The sequence below is a fragment of the Mustela nigripes genome, chromosome X, assembly GCF_022355385.1.
Source record: "Mustela nigripes isolate SB6536 chromosome X, MUSNIG.SB6536, whole genome shotgun sequence".
Lineage (NCBI taxonomy): Eukaryota > Metazoa > Chordata > Mammalia > Carnivora > Mustelidae > Mustela > Mustela nigripes.
The window spans coordinates 46,440,887-46,467,010 of record NC_081575.1 but is presented as its reverse complement, the minus strand read 5'-3'; the positions used below and the strand labels follow the sequence as shown (position 1 = coordinate 46,467,010).

At 43.8% G+C, this 26,124-nt stretch overlaps 2 protein-coding genes across 3 annotated transcripts in view; one reads left to right on the top strand and one right to left on the bottom strand.

The window, feature by feature from the left end:
* The window catches only part of PCDH19 (protocadherin 19), a 130,037-nt gene extending 126,210 nt beyond the window's left edge, over positions 1 to 3,827 (bottom strand). For both annotated transcript variants that reach the window (XM_059385009.1, XM_059385010.1), the window contains exon 1: positions 1,202 to 3,827. In XM_059385009.1, coding sequence (XP_059240992.1) covers positions 1,202 to 3,348 — 2,147 coding nt within the window. In that variant the 5' untranslated portion in view covers positions 3,349 to 3,827. The remainder of the gene's footprint in view (positions 1 to 1,201) is intronic.
* Positions 3,347 to 26,124, top strand: part of TNMD (tenomodulin) — a 174,193-nt gene continuing 151,415 nt past the window's right edge. Inside the window, exons 1-2 of the mRNA XM_059385208.1 lie at positions 3,347 to 3,698; positions 3,740 to 3,963. Coding sequence (XP_059241191.1) covers positions 3,347 to 3,698; positions 3,740 to 3,963 — 576 coding nt within the window. The remainder of the gene's footprint in view (positions 3,699 to 3,739; positions 3,964 to 26,124) is intronic.

Below are 26,124 nucleotides of genomic sequence, written 5' to 3'. Positions count from 1 at the left end.
GACTGATTAACATGCAAGCACAGATGGCACAAAAGACACGCTGGATGTGTAGGTATGTTGAAAGCACACACCACACACACCTTGGTTGGAAACCGCAGCATCATTCAATTTCAGCAAACTAAAGAAACAACTTCTTTTTTTTTTTCAACTGTTTCAATGAGACACTGCTGGAAATAATTACATGTATTTATCCTAACTTGGACTCCAGAAATACTTAGTCTTATTTGTTCTGGCTGATTGTAAGGAAGAGCTTCAACAAGAGTGTGTTTATCAGGAATTTTTAAAAAAAATACTACTTGTCATTTCCAGTTTCTGCATTTCTATTCTCATCCCACCACCCCTCCCCACATACACATGCACCCTGCATATACTCCAGGAGAAACTGAAACACAATAACCCGTAGTGACATCCACTGGTAGGGACCAGATCTTAATGCCACAGCTGAATCCCACATTACAGAAAAATACCATCAGCTCCAGAAGATTGCTATTTTTACTGCAACATCTGGGAGGCGAAGTCCTATCCCTCATTGAGATGTTTGGTCTCTACCTCATCAATCAACTAGATATGTGAAAATATGAATGACGGGTAGAATTTCACCTTATATAACCAGATGTTTGGGTAATGGATGAAAACAAGACAAGAACGCACTTTAAAAAAAAAAATACTAATCACCTGTGTTCCCACACATTCCTGTTTTCTCTTCCCTCAACTGTTTCCTACCTTAGACACCCACTCACAGGCTCTCTTCAGTTTACCTACAAGACTGGGCGAGTACCAGCACTCCCTCTCCTTTCAGTATCTGTCCCCAAAGCACTGTGGCCCTGAAATCAAGTTGTGGGTCTTGGGTGTTGGTGGTTCTGCTGAAAATTGACTTTCTCTCTCTCTCTCTCTCATTTTTTCCTGCCATAACTTCATGGAGACAGCTGCACAAATTTTAAAATGATAATTGCTTTCCTGCTCATCATTATTATGTGACAGAATCCACCACTCAAACAGTGAATGATTGTCTTCCAGCAAATTGTCAGATCAAAAGAATTGATCAACTTGGACTGCCACAAACTTTCCCCCCTTCAAAAACAAGCGCAGTGTGTACACAGCATGCATTTAAATAGGAAACAAAAGCAATGGGATTTTCACACAGAGACACAGATACAACTTACTCACCCAAGACAAAGGAAAGATAAAAAGTTGGCTCTACCTGCAGTTGTAGGTCCGGATCTCTTTGTTGTCTCGCTTGCACTTGATTGCTACAAAGATCATAGTGACAAAGAGGATGCCGGCAATGGAGCCCAGGGCGATAATGAAAATCAGGGACAAGTTCACCGAGCCCATTGACTCTTGGGCGTCAAGAGCAGGGGACAGGTAGATTAGGACTAGTGCAGAGGCGGAGAGAGACGTCTTGCCGTGGTCGTGGGCCACCACAATAAGCTCATAAGAAGCCTTTGAGCTCTCGCCAAACGTGCGAGTGGTTCTGACTTCGCCATTGACCTGATCTATTTCAAAGAAGCCCCGGTCACCCTCGGTCATGTCATAGGTGACACGGCCATTCTCACCCTCGTCGTAGTCGTCCGCTTTGACCACGGTCACCAGATACCCTATGCCAGAGTTGCGGGGGATGTAGACTTCCGCAGTGCCATTGATTAAGGGTGGGGCAGTAATGACCGGGGTATTATCATTGACGTCGAGGATGATGACCCGAACCGTGGCGTTGCTCTGCAGCGAAGGCAGGCCGCCATCCTTGGCCAGGACCTTGAATTCGAATGCCTTGGTCTGCTCGTGGTTGAAGGATCGAAGCGCATAGATGTCGCCTGAGTTGGGGTTGATGGAGACATAGGTGAAGACTGGCATGTCCCGCACCTGCGACGGCACAATCTGGTAGGAGACACTGCCATTGAGACCCAGGTCGGGGTCTCGGGCGGACACGGAAAGCAGGTAGGCGCCAGGTGTGTTGTTCTCCTGCACAATGACCTGGTAGTAAGGCTTGGAAAAGTGCGGGTGGTTGTCATTCTCGTCTGTTATGCGAACTGTAAAGGATTTGGCACTCTGCAGCATGGGCACACCGCCGTCGCGCGCCTGGATCGTGAGGTTGTACTGGTCATGCTGCTCGCGGTCCAACCGTCCGTCCACTAGGATAGTGGAGAAGCTCTCATACTCCTGCAGCCGAAAGGGCACGTTGCCCAGCAAACGGCATTGCACGCGCCCATTGAGGCCAGAGTCCCGATCAGACACCCGCACCAGTGCAATCACGTAGCCCGGGGGGGCGCTCTCGCTTACCTCCACCAGCTCACTGTTCACTGACAGCAAGTTGATGACCGGCGGGTTGTCATTGGTATCGAGAACGCTGACGGTCACCTTGCAGTGTGCTGGGATGGAGTTGGGCCCCAGGTCCTTGGCCTGCACGTCCAGTTCGTACACGTGACCCTCTTCGTAGTCTAGGGCACCGGTGACTGTGACCAGGCCACTGTGTGGGTCAATCTGGAAGAGCTCACGTGTGTGGTCATTGACATAGCCATAGAAGGAGTAGACCACCTGGCCATTGGTGCCTTCGTCTGGGTCGCTAGCATTGAGGCGGATGACAGGTGTATTGGGAGGTGAATTTTCTGGCACGCTCACTGCATAGGTGGACTCGCCAAACACTGGGTTGTTGTCATTGGAATCGGTCACCTTGATGCTGAGGCCAACAGTGCCCAGATTAGGTGGGTCGCCGCCGTCGAGTGCGGTGATACGAAAGCTGTAATGCGACTGTGTCTCGCGATCCAGACTTTTCTCCACCACAAGTTCCGCAAACCGTGAGCCATCGCCGCGCGTCTTGATCTCCAGGCCAAACAGGTCATTAGGCGTGAGCTCGTACGTCTGCACGCCGAAGCTGCCGGAGTCCGGGTCATAGGCGCTGTCCAGCGGGATGCGCGTGCCGGGACTAGCTGCCTCGGAGATCTCCAGCTCGATCTGTGCCGCTGGGAAGCTGGGCGCATTGTCGTTCAGGTCCTTGATCTCCACCTTAATCACGCATATCTCCATTGAGCTGGACATGACCTCCAGAGAGATGATGCACTTAGGGCTCTGGCGGCACAGCAGGTCGCGGTCAATCTTCTGCTTGGTGACAAGCAGGCCCGAACTGGGATTAATGTCTACCAGGTGCGGAGCTGAGTTGGACACCACACGGAAGGCAGAGGCCTGCCGTGGATCCAGAGCAAAGCCCGCCTCGCGCGCGTCCTTGGCCACGTTGGCGATCACCGTCCCGGCGCGCTGCTCCTCTTCTACCGAGTATTTGAGGTTAATGAGGGCAGCTGCCTGCGTCCACAGTACCGCCAACAGCAGCAGCACCGGCAGCAGGAGCGACTCCATGGCTGCACGGGGCTCTGCCTGGCCTCGCCTCTCCACACCCCTCCGAGGCCGACGCCGCCGGCGCTCCAGCTTCCCGCAGTCTCGGGCCGCCTGTTGCGCGCGCCCCGGGGCCCCGGAGGCCGCGGGAGGAGTCCCGCCCAGGGCGGCCCTGCGGCGCGGGGAAGGCACCCGCGCCGGCTCCAATGCTGAGGTTGCAGCAGACTCGGAGGAGGTTGGCTGGGGGCCCGGGGGTTCCGGGGGGCCAAGGGAGAGCCGCGTGGCCCCGAGCCCCCTCCCTCCAGCCCGGCTATTCAGTTTTCCCCCTTCAAAGTTAGCCAGGCACGACTGGCCGCTGCAGCGCAGGGCTGCGGGTTGGACGCCGTCTGAGCTGCCTGGTTGACGGAAGGCTGAGTCTGGACCGCACTTGGGGCAAAGACCCGGAGGGCCGTGGGGGTGCAGCCTCTCAGGCACTGCCCGGCCCACCGCAGCGCGCCGGTACTGGGGCTGGCGAACGCCTTGTCTGTGCACCTGGCATGCGCAAGGACCTCCCCCCAGCTCTCCTGGCTCACTGCAGAGAGAGAACCCGCCTGGAACGCGCCCTCCGAGGTCCGGGGGGGCCACGCTGGCCTTTTCAAGGTCTGTTGGGGAGAAATGATGATCAAAGGTGGGACTCTGAGTTGCTGTCAAACGCCGCAGGCTCCCGGGTATCCAGCTGAGCCGGATGGCTGCTGGTGGCCGCGGAGGAAGGGGGAGGGGAGACAGGGAGGCTGCTGAGACAAGAGCGCGCTCCCTCGCGCCAAGGTTGGCTTCCGAAGGCTTGGGGGGTGCGTCTGCCCAGGATTGGAGGTGGGCGCAGAGTCCCCTCCTCAGAGCAGCTGGACTGCGGGTGTTTGTGTCTTGGAAATCAAAGTTACCAACGCAGCCCAAGCCTCCACGTCAAGTTTGCGAAAACGGGGCGATGGTGATTTATCAAAGTCCAGTTCTTTCCAATGGCCCGGGGTGGGGGGCGGGGAATGGGGAAGAGGGGAGGGAAAGCGACAACAGTACCGGCCAGGAAAGGTGGGGCCGCTGCCGCGGGTACCCGGGGCTTCACCTCCTCCCTTGGTCTAGGCTGGGATGTCGCTCTGAGGGCCGCAGCTGCCGTGCCGCCGCCGCCGCCGCCGCCGCCGCCGTGGGAAGAAATCCTCCTAGCTCAGTCGAATGTCGCTAAGGTCCTCCTCGGCAGCTGCCACGGTCGACAGTTATGTCGCCGCCAAAGTTTACTTGCCGGAGCGTCTTGATTCCATCCTCCCAGCAAGGCGCTGGCCGCGCTGCGTTTGGGCTCCCTCCCTCCCGGATGCTCATGCACTCGGGAGGTCTGTCTTGCTCGCTTGCTGTCAGGCTGTGTGTGAATGTGTGAGAGAGGAAGAATGAGTGTGTGGTGCGGGGAGTGTGAGTGTGGAGTGTGAGTGTGCAGGGGTGGGAGGTTTCGAATCGCCGATGAATGCGCTCAGCTGGAATGCCGCCTTGCGCAACGCGCCAAGGGCCTGCGCCAGGCTAGGGACGCGAGTGCCACTGCCCTCTGGGCAACTCCGGCACGGTGTGCTGGAGCTTTGCTGCCGTCCGCGCCCGCTGGTCGGTCTCCCCCTGAGCCCTCCACCGCCGCTATTGCTGCTGCTGCTCCTCCCGATGCCGCAAACTACTGGCGGTGGAGTCTGGAGAGAGCCGGAGCCGCCGAGCGGGGCTACGCCAGGCGCTGGCCAATCAGCGCGCCGCGAGCGGGCTCCGGGCTTGGGGCGGGGCCAAGGCGCGGGGGCGGGGCGGGGCGGAGCCAGCCGGAAACTTACACACTGCCGAGAGCGAGTGGTACCCGGGTCAGTGGAGCCGGGGCGGGAGCGTGAGGAGGCCTGGCGGGCAGGGCAGGCGGGGGCAAGAGGACTCGGTGGAGTGGAGAGGGAGTGTGCTGGCGATGAGGTTGAGCATTCACGGGAACTGCGCGCCTCTCATGTTTGTAGACTGCAGAAAAGATGGGGATGTGATTCTCTCGATGTGTTCATCACATATTCATATTCATATTCTTTCTCTTCACCCCTCCTCCCCCTCCCTCTTTGTCTCTTCACCCTGGGTTTTGTCTGTCAGCTTTTCTACCTTCCTCTCCTCTCCTTCTCGGGTACTGGAAGGAAAAAGGAAAGGAGAAAGCGCCCCCGAGGTGGTCATTCTTCCGGCTCTTGGCCGGTGAGTCTTCACCTCAGCTGAGAACCGCGGCAGCCATCCTCCCGGACAGTCACCTCCATCCCTCCTTCTCCGGCGAACGCTGCACTTATTCTCTCAGAGAAGGGCCTTTGGCCCGGTTCGGTTCCCTCTTATCTGTTCCTTCTTGGTCAGATGGGATCCGTGTCGCAGGGATTGAATCGCGGAGAGGGCTGGACAAATTGCGTAGCCCCTCACCCCACCCTGTTGGAGAATTTAGCTCCCTATAAATAAACTGTTCGCTGGAGAAGAGCGGGTGGAGCGGACGCCGCGGTGCCGCGCCATGCCGGGAGAGCCCCCAGCCCTGCGGGAGCTTGGAGGCAGGCGCGCAGTCCCCGTAGGTGGCCGGCAGCTGGAGCTGGCGCCCTTGTGTGGGGGCACCCTAGCCTTCCCGCGGGGCCTCAGTCTCAGGGGACTGCCAGCTCCTCTCAGGCGGTGGTGGTGACAGCTGCGGCCTGTGCCAGTGCTGGGAAGCGGGAGGCCGGCGGGGCTGGGGCTGACATCAAATTCAGCTTGCCTCCGGACTAAGGCGCCCTGAGGACAGAGGGGGAGTCTTCCCTGCTATGTTCTGTGGCTCTTAATTAAGGTCAGCAGCAGGAAGAATCAAAAACACCCCGCTGAACAAGTTGGTTTTTTTGTTTGTTTTTTTGTGGGTTTTTTTTTTTTCCATCGTAGATTGGGGGTGCCGGGGACCGGCTCCTGAATTCACAATACTTGGAAGAGTAAACCTACCTTCTGAGTGAGTCGTCTCGGATATTTGGGAGTCTTGGGTGAGCAAACTCATAATTAGCCACAGCGACATTGGTCCAAGCTTGTGGGCCTAAAATGAGACTCACTTTTGCTTTTTAAAAACATTAAACAAGGAAAGGGGAAATGGCATTTGGAAACACAATAGGTTTTCTCAAAAAATGCCACCTTCTTGCAGAAAGCAACAGAGCTTCTTTTAAAAAATACATATTTCTCCTTCCAAGAGGAGCTAGTTTAGCAGCCTTTACTTTGGTGGGGGTGAAGGAGAAGACAGCTTCGTCCTTAGAAAAGGAATTATTTCAGGAGTGATATTACAACCCCATGAACGTGCATCTGAAACCAAGGGGAGGGCGCTGGGATCCCTTCACTCTTTCAAATTATGATGCAATTCAAGCCAAAACAGCAAAGGAGAAAATTGGGGCATCTTCAATAAGTATCATTTGATTTTGGTCATTTAGATGTGGACAGCAGAGTTATGGCTCAAGGGAACCCAGTGGCCCTCCGGTTTTCTGCAGACCCGGTTGTAAAAATGGGCAAGTAGTGGAGGAGAATGAAAACATGGCAGGCAGCGTGGGCGCCTCTCAGAGCTCTGCAAAGAGATGGGCTGCATTTGATTTATCACAGTTATTTACCTTTGATGTCAGCAAGTAGAGTGGGAATGAAGTGCATCTTAGTCTAATTAAAAAGGCCTAGAAAGGCATTTGAAATGGGTTTGCTATCTGATCACGGGATGTGAGTTCGGCGTTTGGCAGCTTTCTAAAATATTGCTTGGACTATTTAAACAGAACAATTAGCAGCATGCTAAAATGTTTGCATGCTATGCTTAGAAGCTTTTAGCTGTAAACTCTAAGGCGATCTGTTCCCCTTTAAGTTAAAAAAGGATGATGCTGCTTCCTTGTGGTGAAGGCTGTCAGGAACCCGCTGATCAATAAAAGTAAACTGGCGCCTCCACGGCTTGATTGAGCGGGAGCAAAGAGTCTGAGAGGTAGTCTCGGCCATTAACAATCCCCTAGGTAACGAGAAATGGAAGAATTACTCAGGTGAAATGATTAACATTGCCGTGGCATCTGTAAAGATGCACACAATAAGATAAGAAGGCTGCGGACCTCTTACCTTGGGGAGTGCTAATAGAATGTCTATATTCTGCTGTCTTTTAAAGATAAATAGGAGAATTCAATTCACGTACAATGTCATTACCTTTGTAATTGCAATCACATTGTAAAGACATGTTCTGCATTTGCAAAGACAAAGAGCTCTTCTCTAAGGATATGACATCAGTTTCCCTGCTTCCAGCTCACTGTTCACACCTGAGGTGCTCCTCCTTTCCAAGCAGAGCACCCCAAGTACTTCTAGCTATACGAAACCACTTTTATGGAAGGAAGGCAGAAGAGTGTGCCTTTGCTTTCCTTTTTTCACATCACCCCCAAGCTCAAAGTGATAGTTATACCTCCCCTCCAAAAATTAGCTCTTCCATCCTCCCAGTCTATTGCTACAGATAATCCTAACACCCTTTGCTCCCAGATTGTGGGTTGTTTTTTTTTTTCCCCCTACTTGGCACACTTGATCATTATACTCCAACAATGCTATTAACTAAACGAGTGGCAGAAAACACCTTCACGATCAGGAATTTATTAATTAACTTAATAAAACCATTGCGGGTGGAGCTGTTCTGGGTGAGGATAGTAAAAACAAAAAGAAAGTTCTCTCAGTCCTAGCTTTACTTCAATCCTTAAGGGAGCCCCGCCTCCTCAGCCTCTTTAGAGACACAAGAGGGACATCTAGTGACCGTCCTCAGTATTTTGCTCCAACTTTTGCTGAGATATACTGGGGTGCTAGATACAAACTACAGGGCTGTGCAGCCTGGGCCAGCTCTCTGGGTCACTGAGGCCAGAGTCAAAACTAGTAAGACTTTTTTTATCTTTAAAATTTCAGCCACACCACTGAAACAGTGCTTAAGGGCAATGGAAGAAGACCAAAATGGGTATATCCTTACATTTAAATTGAGCCAGTATGTGAAGATAATTCTTATTGTTCTGATATTAGTAAGGATAGGGTAAAAGGTTTTGTTCAAAAAGGTAAAAATTATTGTGGTAAGTATTAAGGTACCAAGATATGAAGACTGTAGCACTGACAAGTTTAAGGGAGCTTTCTGAGATGTGTTTTTTAAATGTTTGCTTCAAGCTACAAAGAGATTAACCTTCAAATTACTGCATTTTCTCTGCCTCCCCCAACCCCTCATCCCATCCCTTTGCCTTTGCTGCAAAAATGTGGATTATCTCCTAGCTTGGCTTTCATTGCATCTCATGGGCATCCCATTGTCTACCCAACCAATTTGACCAGATGCCTGATGAAGTTCTCTTAGGAAGAAAAGCTTTATAAAAAAAATAATAACCAAAGTCAAGCTTTTTCCAGCCTGCATATCTGGTCTCCTTACTTGGGTTATAATGCCTAGAGTAGAGAAAATCAAGAATGACAGTGGATGAAACAGCACAAAACTGGAAAGTGTCCTTATTAAAGTGATCATCTTATTTAATCTTTACAATATCTCTGGGAGGTAAAGAGACTTTGCAGATGTGGAAGCAGAGCTTCAGATTAGTTCAATGATTTGCCAAGATGACCTCACTACACAAAACTTAACCACTTCCCTTGTGAAATCAACAAATGCTGGCTGTGTGCCCAGCATTGTGTTAGGGTCTGAGAATTTTTTTAAGTGGTCCTTGCCCTTGTAAAGTTTTAAATTTCAGTTGATTAATTTAATAGCAGCATATAATTCCATGTACTATGGATTTTTCTAGAAGAGGAAATAGAATGAGGTATATCATGTTGGTGGCTTCTTAAAATTCTGTTCCCTTCTGCCCAAAATGATTGCCCAATTTCTAGTTAGTCCCCCCACCCTACTACACCACACACATACACACACTGTCCCAGGTGTCACAAAGAAAGGTATTAAAAGCATCAGTCAGGGATGTAGACATGCAGGGCAAGAGTGGGGTGCAATTCCCACCATCCTGGGTGCTATTTCTGACCCTTCTGAAATACCATGAAAACTAGGGAAGGGGGCCAAGAAAAGTCTTTGAGGTCTCTTACACTTTTTCTTCCCTCTTCCTCCCAAGCCCACTCCCACCCTGCACAGAGGATAACAGTAACATCCTGAGAGCTGTGGCAGAAAAACAAAGAGAAAGTACTCCTTAAGTGCTAAAATTGTTTGCCACCACAGCCCATTCGCCTGCCTTTTCCAAGAAACACAGAGACATGAGGAACAGTGGTGAAAAGGGGACAGAAAGCTATTAATCACTCCCAGTCTTCCCATGTTGACAAGGCTAGCATCCCTGAACAATTATGTCCAAGCCCCCTCCATGCTTACCTCCTGTCTCGAAAAGGCACTTCCCACAGGGCTAAACCCCCACTGCTGCAAAACTTGTAACTGTCCCTAAATAAACACACATCATGGGGACCATTTAATTAGCAAAAGCTCAATCAGCAGACATTTCAATAAATGACACCACTCTCTAACACCTTCTGTACTACCCTGCAGTGATTACTTGTTATGTTTTGACAGCACCATTTGGACTCACAGCATTATTGCCTCAACCTTTTCATGTGAATTCTCTCCAAGTGGATCCCAAACACTATCTTCCTAGGTGCAAACTCATACCAACTGTTATTGTTCCCCACCACCACCTTTGAAAACAGAAAGCTCTCCCTTCAAAGCACTCTGATTATATTGTGCCCAGCCTTCCCACTGCTGCCTCTCTCATCCCAAGGAGTTGGGTAAGAATGACATTCCACACATACCCCTAGAGTAAAAAGACTTCTTGACAACTTGGGGAAGAAAACCTCTCACCAAATAAGGGACCTCAAAAAACAACTGAAATATGAACTGATTGCTAAAAAAGAGAGAGAATAGAAATATACAGACTAGGGATGCCCTCATTTAGGGCAAGCCAATTTTTTTTTAAAGATTTTATTTATTTATTTGACAGATAGAGATCATAAGTAGGTAGATAGGCAGGCAGAGAGAGAGAGGAGAAAGCAGGCTCCCTGCCAAGCAGAGAGCCCGACGCGGGACTCGATCCCAGGACCCTGAGATCATGACCTGAGCCGAAACAGAGGCTTAACCCACTGAGCCACCCAGGCGCCCAGGCAAGCCAAATTTTTTGCACTGTTACCCCCAAACTCTAGCTGCAACCTAGTAGGTAGGTCCTAGGAACCCTGTACCATGTGTAACTCCCTAAGTTTAGAGCTCCAGACAGGGGCTTGGCTTTTGACTCTCAGACTAGACTTCTCTCACAGTCTCTTCTGCTATTTCTGGAATGGTTGAAGCAAAACAGGCAGAAAAAGAGGCATAAGTATCACTGGAAGGAAGGGCTTTCTGCAGGTGCTGACAGACCTCTGACCCAAATATCAGCCCTACTGTATAGGTCTTGAAGATCAGCTTTCCAAATTGGGGAAAAAAAAAATCTATGTTGTTATCTGTCTTACTGGAAGCTGAGTTCTTTTTGGAGATGTCCACAGGACTGTAAAAACAAACCAGATTTTTCAAGACTTAGAGATATATCGTGATGGAGCTGGAGGGAGTGTATGAACTCTGTGCTCTAACACCTTGTTGCATTTAAATTCGAATAGACAATAATAGCCAAAGAACAAGTAAGAGGAGGAACACAAAAGTCAATCTGAGGACCCAACTTCCTGGGCTTCTCTAGCTATCTTAGGCCAAAGATGATCTCAGTGAGGACACCATACCTATTGTATACTCTTTAGTTCTAGGTAACCAAGCTAGCCCTAAGCTTATTCTTGGTTCCTCTAAAACTTCTCCCATAACTCAGGAGAGGCCATGTGTAGCTCCCTGGGAGTTCCAGCTGCTCTGATCTTTCACTGAACTAGGAAACTTACTAGTTGGTTAATGTCAACTTTAAAAAGAGACAAAACTAATAAACATGAAGAACTGCCAGTTTGACAGACACAGTTACATTACCTGGGCTAGCAGTGTAAGAAACAAAGGCATGTCACGTATGCCACTAACAGCATAATGCATACTATTTGTTCAGGTTGACAGGCCCTGGGGCAGTGGAGAGTAAACCGAAAGAGGGAGATCCCAAAAGCAGGCAGAGAGAGCACCACAAAGGGGACAGATAAAGCAGAAGTGACAGAAAAATCATTTTAGCAGCAGAGAAGTTATGCACCTTTTTTGAATGAGAAGGAAACAATGGCTTGCCACCTGGGAAAGCATCCGGATTTGGGGTCCAACAGTTTGCCTATCAGTGCCTATCAGTGGACATGGGGAGTTAAAAGCATATTAATTTGTGTCTTGTTGCCTGCAGCTGGAGCCAGAATAGCCATAGAGAACCAATGACCTTTCTCCCGAAAGCTGGGAATTAGGAAGAGTAGGAAAAGAGAGTGTCCTGTATCACAGAAGACACCAGCTGGGCTGAGTCTCATTGGTCTCTGTTAGAAAAGATCACAAAGTGCAGCGACATCGGTACCAAGAAATATCTGCTCGGGGGTAACAGCCTAGGCAGCAGTGATCAAATTAAGTCTGGTGGCTAATGATGGGTCCGTAAGAGAACTAACAGTCTTAGAGAGGAGCAGGCCCAGCTTGAGGCCCATGTAGCTCTGTGTGTTCTCTGACCTGGTAAAAGGTGGAACTTGAGAAAGCCTCGCTGTCTGACTGTGCAGTTTCATTTGGGGGAGCAGGCAATCAGTTCTGGAAGACTGACCAAAAAGAGTAGAGAGGATGATAGCTCAAAATGAGATCCATCAATGATTTCATTGCAGCCCCAGCCAAACAATCAAAAGCAAATAGTCAGCTTCTGAAATCAATGCTTTGTGAGATGATGAGCCAGCCAGCAGAGTTCACATGGAGGGTGGGGTGGGAAGGAGGTTGGGGAGAGAGGGTAGAAAAATTCTCTCTTTCAAGCCACCCACCAAAGCAAACAGCTGCATTTCCTTGAAACAGCAGATTTGGTTCCTAGCAAAATCAGAACTGCAGTCTCCTAGCAAAGCAAAACAAAGGAGCAGGGGACAAGACACTTTTGAAAACAGGAAGGCATTTTGGCAACAATCACAGGAGGGGTGGTAAGCCATTGTGCTCTTGGGATCTGCTGAGCTCCAGAACATCCTCCCCACACTCCACTCCCATCCAGCTCTCAGATTGCATGCTTTGGGTCAAGAGCAGGGTCATTCAGAAAGAAAAGGTAAAGTGAAAAAGACAGACTCAGCCCAAAGATGAGAAATAAGAAAAGCTGGGCCTTCTTTCTTCCAGCCATGGAGGATGTGGTGGGAGAGACAGTAAAGCCCTTCTGATGCTTGATGCCATTTCAGGAGAGCAAGAGTGGGCTTAAGTAAATCAACGGAAACATATTTAAAATGAAAATTGATGACCAATTTTAATCAGCCTAGAATTTGCTGCTATGAGAGACCATTGAAAGAAGCATAGTGACTGCATCTTTAAGGACCTGAATAATTTTATAGCTATTAATAATTTTGTTAGTCATGCAATATAAATGAACACTAGCAAGGTAATCAAATTGCATGCTCCATAGCAGAGATCAGGGCTATTGGGGGGGCGGGGGAATTAGATAGTCTTTCTTTAATGTCAGTGTATATGAAGACATCTTCTATAGACCCCTGTTTCCAATGTGAAGAGAATAGATAATTATGTCATTTCATATATATATATATTTTTTTTTAATAGAGCACCATACTTGATCTCATGGTCTATGAAACCACCAGATCAAAATCCTAGCAAAGGTAATCACCTACAAGAGTCAAAAGAGAATTCACAACTCTGGATTTTACATCTTGTACATTACAGAAGATTCACACATAGGCCTCCCTTCCTTTATAACTCAGGGCTCTAAATATTACTTAGTGGACCATTAATCCATTCCAATATAGAATTATACTTTTCTAGCCAAGGAGAGTAAAATAAAGATGCTTAATTTAGTTCCCTTTTCCATGAGAAATAAATAGCTGTCACAGATCCAGAACAGCAGTGTTTATGAACAGCTTTGGAACATGGAGCTCAATGAAATCGGATCCTCTCTTGAGAAAAAGAGATCTGCATAGAATTTAACCAAAGATTTCCTACCAGAGGCAGTTCCTGGTCATCAGGATGCCTCTGAAGGTCCTCCCCGGTTTCCTGTTCAGTCTTGTTTGATCTCCAGTGAACATTATAATTATCATAAAACAGTATTATAAATGTAAATTACTCCATAGATGCAAGGTAACTATATCCAGTCTAGGCAACTAATTTCTGATTTCTGGAACTTCCAATAGATCAGTCTGAAATAGATGGCAGACATAACAAGATAATTCAACCTTGGAAGCAAATTTACTTGTAAGGATGACGGTTATGATGATGACTATTTCTTCCTTGCTCCTTCGATTTCTCATCCCAGTAACTAATATTTGCACATGAAAGGGTTTTATGTTTTAATACACACTTATGTAATGTAGGTTTCTTACCAATTGTAATTAAAAATGAACCTAACTTTGGTTTATTTTTTGTCCCCATTTAAGCCATCACCCTCAGGAAATATTACTTAATGGATCTAAAGGCCTACACTTGATACTTGAGACTGAGACTCAATAGCAGTGTTAAGATGTGAATTTTGCCCTCCCAGGCTTAGAGTCTAGTTGTGGATATAAACGGAGAACTACAAATACAAGGAAGCACTTATCAGGTATGAGAGAAGCAGTGCTCGTCACTAGTATAGACTAAGTCCAAAGGATGACTGAGCACCTAAAAGCTGTAGGCAAGTCTTTCAGGTGAGAGAAAGGGTGTTTGTAGAGGCACATAAACTGCATTGACTTCATTGCTTTAGGGAAACAATACTACTCTTGTAGTTTGGCTTGAGTATTTATTCTACAAACAACATTGAAATGATGTGGTGAAGTTTTCTTTTTTTTTTTTTAAGATTTTATTTACCTATTTGACAGAGAGAGAGATCACAAGTAGGCAGAGAGGCAGGCAGAGAGAGGAAGGGAAGCAGAGAGCCCGATGCGGGGCTCAATCCCAGGACCCTGAGACCATGACCAGAGCCGAAGGCAGAGGCTTAACCCACTGAGCCACCCAGGCGCCCCGATGTGGTGTAGTTTTTAATGGCATAAGCTCTGACGCTAAATGGATCTGGGTTCAAGTCCTGGTTTTACCATTATCCTTGTTGATTGAACTTGGACAAATTAATATAATATCTATTTAATAAAGTTGGAGAATTACCTAAGATGATACCTATAAAGTGAGTTGATATCTTAAAGCACTTTATGTTGTACATGTTTAATACAAAGAACTCGGTGATTTTTACCTCTTACATTTACTGAACACCACAATGTGCCAGATAACAATTCAAAGTGCCAGGCTGCTAGTAACAAAGAGAAAGCCTCTACCCTTAGATCTCACAAAAGCTTTGTATAGTGGAGTGATGGCAGTCAATGTTGAAATGTAGGTAGATACTATGGTGCAAAGCCTTGGTTACTAGAACAAATATTTAGAATTTTATGCTGGAGTTCAGTGGTGTCATCAAAGTTTTTTGAACAGATTAATAACTAAATCACATTTTTATAATTTGTGGTTTACTTGGAAATGACATATTAGGATAGCTTCCTCTACCTTCCTCTAATTTTTACACAAATCCAATTCCAGTACAACATATACCAGAATTATATAAACAGAGTGAGTTCAGGACTTAGAGTTGCTGAGAATGGGCAGCAACACTGAGACCCGAGGTAATGGAAATCAGTGGAAGCTGGTATCAATAATGGAATGTTGGATGTGATTGAGTGTTTTCCTTGGATTGTGTCCAGGGAATTCATGGAGTTCCAAAATGTTCCAGGAAAGAAGAAGGCAGGATATACCTGAAGAAGATTCCAGATAACAAGCATAAGTGGAGTTTGTTAGATAGAGGTTTATCTGTTTGTGACAGAGGGTAGAGTGAATAAGAGCTGGACACAGTCACCCAGGATACATCTCTAACACATTTCATTTTCATGCCAGGGTAAAGGTTTTTACAGTTCACACAACACAGTTAAGTAATTTAATGTGCTTGTACCCTCATAATTATCATACCCTACACTAAACCCTCAATCACTTTACCTTAGTTATGTTTGGGATGATTTCCTTAGGCTCTGGGCCTGGACCTAGAGGTGGGTCCTATTAGTAGATCTAGTTGCAAGTACCTGGAGAAAGCAAAGGCAATAGTGAAAAGGAAAAGACTGACACAAAAGACTGTTCAGAATGTGTTGCCCTGACATTTTGTTTGTAGCAAATGTTCCCTGAAATAAAATATTCCATTGATGAAGATCTGAGAATCTTTTTTGTTGTAAGGAGATTTTATTGTTATAGGAACTTGGAGGAAAGAGATATTTGAGGTTAGGAAATTTTTCTTAAATTATCATTCACTTACTTGGTAAGTGTTTATTGAGTTCCTACTGTGTGCTAAGTGCTGGGGAAAGAAGAATGAGCAAGACATACACAAACACGGTTTCTGCCTTCATGAAAATTTTGTAACAGTGAGGGAGAGACTGAAAAAAAAAAAAAGACAAACTGACACCTACAACAATTTCAAGTAAAAGTAAATGGCATGGGGACGCCTGGGAGGCTCAGTTGGTTGGGTGGCTACCTTCGGCTCAGGTCATGATCCCAGGGTCCTGGGATCGAGTCCTGCATCAGGCTCCTTGCTCGGCAAGGAGCCTGCTTTTCTCGCTGCCTCTGCCTGCCTCTCTGCCTGCTTGTGTGTATTCTCTCTCTCTCTCTGGCAAATAAATAAAATCTTTAAAAAAAAAAACAAAATAAGTGGCACGAAAGACACAAACATGGGCTAAAATAATGATGATGATAGTCAGGCACTGTTCTAAATGCTTTATGCACCATAACTAATCATAACAACCCTCTGAAGTATGTACTATTATTATGCCTATTTTATGAGGGAACTGAGACACAGAGAGGCTAAGTAACTTGGGTAACAAAGGAACCAGGAATGGCTTTGTCTACCTCTAGAGCATATCTTCTTAACTATTGTACCAAAGAGGTTGGAGAAACTGACTTTAGAACAGATAATCAGAAAAGGCCTCTCTGAGAAAGTAACATTTAATTTGAGATCTAAAGACCATCTAAGGCAGTCTACATTGATAAGAATTCACTGAACACCAAGAGATGGTCTGTTGAGCAAACCTGATTTTCTTCAAGATATTTGCTAGCAATTAGACCAGAAAAGTTTCAGTAAAAGCAGTAAGAGCTTTGTCAAAAGATTACACAGTATAAGGAAAAGATCAGGAGGTAGAGGTTAGTATAAGATCTAGTAGTAGAAAAAGAAATGATTAATTCTGGCGACACTGTCAATGTATCTGTAAAACCATGTATTGCTATGGTTTGCATGCTCTTTAGGACAGAAGGTCCTGGAACTCTCCTGTGTACTTCCACAATTTCTACCTCTGTCAGATCTCATGACTGCACCAGAAGTGTGGTGTGTTCCAAGCCTATGACATTTCTCTTTGGGACTTGCCTTGGCATGATGGAAATTAAATGTGTCTAAGAGCAATCAGATGATCAATGCAAATAACCAACCTCTTCTATGTGAACATAAAGCAAGCCTCATTGAGAGTGGACCCAGCAAATGACAGCTCTGTTGATGCTACCACATGATTGCTTTAGGTCTGTAAAAAGGTAACCCCTACTCTTTCCTTTACCATAAAGAATGCAGCACACCAAGCACTTAAGCTTATCTTTATCGTCTGCCAAGACTCACAGCTGAAGTCTGCTAAGGATGGACTATGGTGGCACTCAGACAGCAATGTCTGGAACCAAGGACATGAGTGTCAAGACTCTCCGTTTAGGTTAATAGAAGAATAGAGCAGCCAACAAGTTTCCCCATACTTCCAAGGTCTTATAAAGCACTAACTGTGTGCTCCTAGTGTAATTGACAAGAAGCCCTAAGTCTCTCTTGAGACCTATATGTTTTCAGGCAAGAGGTTAGCAAAAAGAGTTGTAGTACAGTTGGGCCACAAGATTAATCATGCCTTAGCACTGGTCAGACCTAGATTACTAATGTACCATTTTATTAATCATAATGGATAGTTGTGGTTGGTAAAGCATATAAGATGTTTGTTTAAAAATTCATTACTATCAGTCTTGTAAATTTCATTCGACAGTTCAGAAACCAAACTCCCTTCCATAATCAAGTACCTCCCAAAGTATTAGAAACCTTCCAGAGAAGAGGACTTTTTTCAGACAGAATTCAACACCTGTCTGTGGATGACCGGCTGTTAGAAGGAAGGTTGACAAGTGCTATTGAAATCCCCCACAATTCCATGTGGTGGCAGCACAGCTCTAGCTCCAGAAGCTTAGGCTAAACTTTTCATGCAAAACCTTGGAGCTGCTCAGCAGTTACAAATGACTAAGATCAAAGGGGAGATGGAAAGTCATAGCAGTGACCAAGTCATACTAAAATATATGCAGGACTATCAATGAGGTTCCTTCAAGCTCTGATATCACCAGACCCAACTCCAAGGTTCTTGGATTTGTTGACAGGAGTACCTTGGCTGGCCACTTCATAATGGCATTTACTAAGTAGGCCCAACAGTGTTTTCATGTCACTCGAAAAGGCTACGGATGGATGTACTTTGTTCTTCTGGACGTCTGCTTCAATAAATAATGTCTCTGGAATTGATTAGAAAGCTGGGAAAGGAGAAACATGGGAGAAACAGAAAGAGTTCTTCATCTCTTTGGCTGGACTCCATTCCTCCATTCCTAGTTCTTAGCCTAAAAAAAAATGGTTTAGGGTCTCCCAGAATGACTGTGACTTACTCATAGTGACCCACAGAAGAGCTGGCATAACATCTTCTTTTCCTCTTCACCACCCTAAATCTTTATCTCACAAAGGATGTACTATTCTAGGCATGACTAGAAAGTAAAGATAACTCATATCAGGAATGAATATTATTTTCTTGGAAATTGACTTGTTCCCCAGCTTATCATCATGGTAGTGACAAGAGAGAGAGAGAGAATTTCCTTCATAAAATAAAATAAAATGTCTTAATAAGAAAAAATAAAAATAAACACGTCCTTTCAATCAGCAATTCTATTTCAAAAAAAAAAAAAGACTATACAGAATGACTGTGGGTAAAATTGAAATAAGGTAGTATTCAGGACTAAACCTGATTCCTTGAGCATCACAGAGTAATAATAATGTTTACCCTGTATTCTCATATTCCTACAGAACTCTATTATTTTTTAAAATACTTTCATGTAAAGTGTTGCATCTGAGATTACCAACAATATTTTGAGATAAGTTATAGAATATCATTTTAGAAATGAGGAAACTGAAGCCAAGATAATTAAGGGACTTGCCCAAGTTCACTCAGCTAGGAAGTAAGCAGAAAACAAGACTCAAACCGAGATTTGTCTGATTCCAAATTGAGCTCTCTTTTTACTCTACCTGTGGTTCATAATGTTCTCCATAAATATAAGGACTCTTTTCCAGATCAAATGTTTTAGACTTCCACAAAAGAAGGTTGTTCTTTTAGTAGTCACTGATTGAATCACATGAATCGTGACAAGAAACCACTCAATTCAATAATGCTTTTAATGAATTCACAACTTACCCAAACAAAACCAATATTCATTTTAAAATGCTAGATGGTTGCATTATTTTTTAGTCTACAGATAATGCCTGGAGTATATATAGATTCCTATATCTTGCACAATGATTGGGAGTCACTTCACTAAATCTCTAAAGCAAGAGAACTTGATTCTTACTCTAACCATTAAACAGTATAATGTGGTGTTTAAATGCTTAGGCTCTGGAATCAGACTTTCTTGGGTCACAATGGTATCTATGCTACATAGAAGCTGATACATGATTTTGATATTAACACTACTGCCTTGAAAAGCTTACTTAATCATTCTGTGTATAAGTTTTCTCTTCTTTAAAATAGGATAATAATGATACCTACCTTATAAGGTAGTTGTATAAATTAAATGAGATTATGCACATAAAATTCTTAGCACAATGCCTGATACAAAGGAATTACTAAAAAATGTTGGATTTTATCTCCTACTAGTCAAAAGTATTACTTTTATCAACCCATTGAAATTATTATTATTTCATCTATAAAATGGAACTGTGAATGCTAAGTCACCCTAAAGCAGGTGGCACACCATGATATCTTGGGGTCTTTTCCATCTCTAAGATATATGGTTCTGAGACCATCATCAGCTCTTTCCTAGAACAGAACTACTGCTAGCTTAAAGGAGCCATAGCAAGGAAATCTAGAAGCAGAAAGACCTATGAAAACTCCTTTTATTCAGATCAAAAACCAAAGCAGCATAACTAATAATTTCATCGTAACTTGACTATATCTGCCAAGATCTTATCTCCAAATAAGGTCACATTCACAGGTTTCAGGTAGACATGAATTTGAGGAAGGAAATACTACTCAACCCACTCACTACTCCTGGGAATGTCACTTCATCTGTCATCACCTGTTTCCTCATCAGTAAATTCGTGAGAAAAGTGGACTCAAAGTATTTTGATGATTATGGAAATTACAAATTTTCCAGAGTCTCATTTTTATGGTCTCCAACCACAATGTACTTATAAGAACATGAGACAGCAGGAGAACCCATAAAAGAAATCCAGAAGCATGAGGGATTGTGGTCTGTTTTCTAAGCTCATCAGTTCAAAGCATTAACTGACCACAAAATATCAACTCCCACACTGTGCCGATACTACGGTACTACAGCGAACACTATGATAGTGGGGACCAGGTCTTTCACGCATTTTGAACAAGTAACACCTTGCACTGTGGGTGCTTAATAAATGTTTATCATTATCATTATCATAATTGTATCATAGGTTACCAGCAGGGATAGAGAGTGCTCATTACTGCTCTGTTTTGAGATAGTCTCAGTGGGAGAAATCAGAAAGGAGAAATATATTCTCCACATGACATGAATTGCCCAGTATAGCAAGTTTTGTCTCTGGACAGCAATGGGATTTTTACACGGCTGTCCTCAAAACTCAAATGTGTCACCTACATCCTTATAATTAGAATACCCTAAAACACAAAATGCCATAAATCCCAAAGATAATGATTTCCCTAACTTATTTTTACTGAGGACAGTGAGAGTGGATGGAGAAGAGGTACTCATAGGGAAGCACTGAGATGTCTTGGAAAAAAAACAAAAACTTCACCAGAGTTCAAAAAAGCCAAACCCTGTCCATGGATCTACTATTTCCTACCTATGCAACTCATAGTTTAGTTTCCTAGGGCTATTGTAACAAATTACCACAGACTGGAGACTGTGAACAACGGAAATTTATTTTTTCGTAGTCCAGGAGGCTAGAAGTCTAAAATCAAGGTGCTGGCAAAACCATGCTCTCTCTGAAGGCTCTATGGAAGAATCTCTTCCATGCTTCTCTTCTGCCTTCTGGTTCTTTGAGTTTTTGACTTATAGCTGCCTGACTCCAAACTTTGCCTGCCATCACATGGTCTTCTTCCCTATGGTCTTTATGTCTCTGTCACCAAAACTCCCTCTCCTTATAAGGACACCAATCATTGGATTTAGGGCACACCCTAATTCAGTATGGCTTCATTTTAACTTGATTACATTTGAGAAGAACCTGTTTCCAAATTTCCAAATAAGGCCATAGTCACAGGTTTTAGGTGGAAATTAATTTGCAGGAGCAATATTCAACCCACTCACCTAGGAATGTCACTTAACCAGCCCAGTTTTCTTATCAGTAAATCTGTGATCATTTCTCTGGCCATATCTATCACACAACTATAATCCCTATCCTTTATCCCTATTCCCCATATCCCCTATACCCCCTATCCTTTTGGGGAAATATTGTGGAATTACAGATCCACATTTATGATTCCAGAACCAGTCTGGAAAAAAAACTTTTTTTGGAAAAAAAGTAGGTTTTTTTCCCCCCATTCCAAATGCAAGTCACATTCACTAATAATATTTCTGGTTGGTTGCTCCCTGCAAGAAGAAAAGTTGTAAGGAAGCAAAATATTGCATGTTACAAAACTATAGTTTGGGTTTCTATAAACCTATCCAACATATACATTGCATTATTTAATATAAATAATAGATGCTTCAGAGGTAATCACTTTTGAAAAATAAAATGTGCTGTACTTTACATAGAAATAAGCTTATTGAGCCACAGTGAGTGAAACAAAGACTTTGAAGTGTTTTCCAGAATAAGAATTCATCCAAACACCTCCAGCCCTTGTTCTCCCTAGCACAGGCATAAATCCAAGGCCAGAGAAAGGAGATCAGTCTCGGGCTACTTCAAGTACTTCTGTATGTATTCAAGACTTGTTTAGCAACTGAACACAGAGTACAGTGAGCCCTGTTCAATTTCTTCAAATCCTACATAAGTGGAAGTATACCAATAGGTTTATCATTATTTAGGGCTAATCAACAATGAACTTTAAGGTTAAGTTGAATAAACAGAATGTTCTTGATTATAATTTCCTTCTGCTAGAGGCTTTTATATCTCTCTACTTGGTTCATCAAAGTTAGTTGTCATTGTTCCATGTGCTCCTGTGGAAAAAGGTATATCTCCCATTAGAAATACTTTTGTCACAACTAAAATGAAAGAAAAGAAAAACAACACAGAGAACAAATCAAGGAATACCCTTTTGGGCTAATCTTTTGAGTTGTTTCCCTTGGGCCATCTGTGTGCTTAATGATGGATTGTTCTGCCACACTGAAGTACTGAGAAAATCCATCCTTTCTTTCAGCCCAAACCACCTACACCTACCTCAGTAATAGCTTTGCTCAAAGGAAAGGAAGAATTGTTTCATATGAAAATTGGGCAGCCAAGCAAAAATTCTGGTAGAAGTTCCCGCAAACAACAGCTGGTGTCAAGCCATGCATTCAAGGAAAGATGTGAATTTGAAGATTTGGGGGATTGCCAGAATGATCCTCATATTTGATTAACCAGATTGATTTTTTTCTAATCGAGCATTAAGAAAGAATCACGTGGCTCAGATCTGGATTAGTCTGTGCAATTGAGATTTCTTTGATACTTTCCTAAATAGAAGCACAACCTATTTGAGTGATGACATAAGCTCACTAGGATCAGTCCAAAGCACCTTACAAAGACATATTTCTTGGGAACAGTCTCTAAAATGAGTTGGGGAAGGAAGTTGTGAGCATTGGAATATGAAATCTCTGTGATGTGGGGAACAAATGCAGAAGGAAATGTAGATAAAATTAAATTTCCTTATAACCTGCAGCCCATTGACAAATACGAGGCAAGCAGAGTATAAGATTCCTCCAGGAAACTCCCAACTATCCTAATCATTTGCTAGAGGGAAAAACAGCCTTAGCTTGACAATATCTAGGCCTCCAGAATCCTGTGAGCCTTCCTTAGTATATGAAAGTCTTTTTGGAAACTTCCCTTTTGTGTTTGCCTCCCCCAACTCAAGTATATAATCAGCCATTTCTCACAACCCCAGTATAGTCCTTTTTGCCCACAGGTCCTGTCCCCATGCTTTAATAGAACCACTTTTTTTTTTTTTTTAACCAAAGTCATCTCAAGAATTCCTTCTTGGCCATCAGCTCTGAATCTCAACATTTCCACATCATTTTAGCATCTTACATGGGGCTTTGTGTCTTTTCATCTGGACTCCGAGCCTCAGTGCAAACTTGATGAGTAATTCCTCTTCTCTTCCTTTACTTTCATTTCAGGGACTTTTCAAGGAGTACAGTCTTATTGCAACACTTTTTATCTGGCAGGCCACAATCCTTTAATCTATGGCTACTCCATGGGGAGGAGTAAGCCCGCATTTTGGCCAGAAGTTAGTACCATGGCTGGAATGGTAATAAGACCCAGAAACTTGATGCCCTCTCCTTATTCCTGTCCTTACACAAAGTGTGTTGAGCACAGGACAGCCACCTAAGTGACTGTCATGGCTACCAATCTTAAGACTCCTGTGTGAGGTTTCCTCCTCACTGGTCTAATGTGATCCCATCCATACCCCTGGTCTAGTCACTTCTGGCTTCAAGACCTCCATTGGAGCCAGCCAAAACCAGTATCCAATTGAATTAAAACCCAAACAGGGACCATTTCCTTGAGAAGATGGCTGTAGAGACTTCATGTATTGAATTGTCACTTAGACCATGATGGTTTTCTTTTTTCTTTAATGAAACATTTTATTTTTGCCTTTAAACTTTTTATTTAAAATCAATTTAATTAACATACTGTATTATTAGTTTCAGAGGTTTCAGAATTCAGTGATTCATCAGTTGTATATAACATCCAGAGCTTATTACATTGACTGCCCTCCTTAATGTCCATCACCCAATTAACCCCATTCCCACACCCCCCTCCCCTCCAGCAACCCTCAGTTTGTTACCTATAGCTCAGGGTCTCTTATGGTTTACCTCCCTCTCTCTTTTCATCTTATTTTATTTTTCCTTCCCTTCCCCTATGATCATCTGTTTTGTTTTGTAAATTCCACATATGAGTGAAATCATATGGTATTTATCTTTCTTGGACAGACTTATCTCACTTGGCATAACACCTTCTAATTCTATCCACATCATTGCAAATGGCAAGATTTCATTCTTTTTGACAGAGTAATATTCCATACACACACACATATACACACCCCATCTTCTTTATCCATTCATCTGTTGATGGATATCTGGGCTCTTTCCATATTTTGGCTATTGAGGACACTGCTGATATAAAACATTGGGGTGCAACTGTGCCTCTTTGAATCACTATGTTTGTATCCTTTGTATAAATACCTACTAGTGCAATTGCTGGGTCAAAGGATAGCTCTATTTTTAATTTTTGAGGAACCTCCATATGGTTTCCGAGAGTGCGTGTACCAGTTTGCAGTCACACCAAATTTAGGATGAAAGTGTAATAAAGTTCCCCTTTCTCTGCACCTTTACCAGCATCTGTTGTTTCCTGAGTTGTTAGTTTTAGCCATTCTGACTGGTATGCAGTGGTATTCTCATTGTGGTTTTCATTTGTATTTCTCTGATGCTGAGTGGTATTGAGCACTTTTTCTTGTATCTGTTGGCCATTTGTATGTCTTTTTTGGAGAAATGTCTGTTTATGTCTTCTGCCAATTTCTTGGATGGATTTATTTTTTGGGGGGGTTGTTGAGTTTGATAAGTTCTTTATAGATTTTAGATACTGCCCTTTAGATCTGATAAGACATTTGCAAATATCTTCTCCCATTCCATAGGCTGCCTTTTGGTTTTATTGATTATCTCCTTTGTTGTGCAAAAGTTTTTATCTTGAAAGCTCAATAATTTATTTTTGCTTTTGTTTCTCTTGCTTTGGAGACTTGTCTAGCATAAACTTGCTGCAGCTGAGGTCGAAGACGTTGCTGCCTGTGTTCTATTACAGGATTCTTATGGATTCCTGTCTCACATTTAGGTCTTTCATCCATTTTGAGGTTATTTTTGTGTGTGGTGTGAGAAAGTGGTCCAGTTTCATTCTTCTGCATGTGACTGTCTAATTTTCCCAACACCATTTTTTTTTTAAATTGTCTTTTACACATTGGGTATTCTTTCCTGCTTTGTCAAAGATTATTTGACCACAGAGTTGAAGGTCTATTTCTGGGTTCTCTTCTTGTGCCAGTACCATATTGTCTAGAGGATTAAAGCTTTGTAATATAACTTAAAGTCTGGAATTGTGATGCCACTAGTTTTGGTTTTCTTATTCAACATTCTTTTGGCTATTTGGATCTTTTCTGGTTCCATACAAATTTTAGGATTATTTGTTCCTATGTTGATGGTATTTAGATAGGGATTACATTGAATGTGTAGATTGCTCTAGGTAGCATAGACATTTAAATAATATTTGTTCTTCCAACCCATGAGCATGGAATGTTTTCCCATTTCTTTGTATCTTCCTCAGTTTCTTTCATAAGTGTTCTATAGTTTTCAGAGTACAGATCCTTTACCTCTTCAGTTAGGTTTATTCCTACGTATCTTATGGTTTTCAGTGCAATTATCAATGGAATCGATTCCTTGATTTCTCTTTCTTCTGCTTCATTGTTAATGTAAAGAAATACGATTGATTTCTGCACATTGATTTTATATACAGCCACTGTGCTGAATTCCTGTATCAGTTCTAGCTATTTTTTGCTGGAGTCTTTCAGGTTTTCTACGTAGATAATCATGTTATCTGCAAAGAGTGAAAGCTTTACTTCTTTGCTGATTTGGATGCATTTCATTTCTTTTTGTTGTCTGTTGCTGAGGCTGGGACTCACAGCAGTGAGAGCGGTCATCCATGTTGTGCTCCTGACCTTAGGGGAAATGTTCTCGGTTTTTCCCCATTGAGAATGATATTTGCTGTGGGTTTCTTGTAAATGGTTTTTATGATATTGAGTTATGTTCCTTCTATACGTACGTGGCAGAGTTTTTATCAACAAAGCAGCTTGAATATTATCAAATGTTTTTTCTGCATGAATTGAGAGGATCATATGGTTCTCCTCCTCTCTTTTATTAATGTGGTGTATCACATTGATTTGCAGAGGTTGAACCACACTTACAGCCCAGGAATAAACCCCACTTGGTCATAGTGAATAATTCTTTCACTGTACTGTGGTATCTTTTTTTTTTTTAAGATTTTATTTATTTATTTATTTGACAGGCAGAGATCACAAGTAGGCAGAGAGAGAGGAGGAAGCAGGCTCCCTGCTGAGCAAGGAGCCCGATGTGGGGCTCGATCCCAGGACCCTGGGATCATGACCTGAGCTGAAGGCAGAGGCTTAACCCACTGAGCCACCCAGGCACACCTGTACTGTGGTATCTTATAAGCTAGTATCTTGGTGAGAATT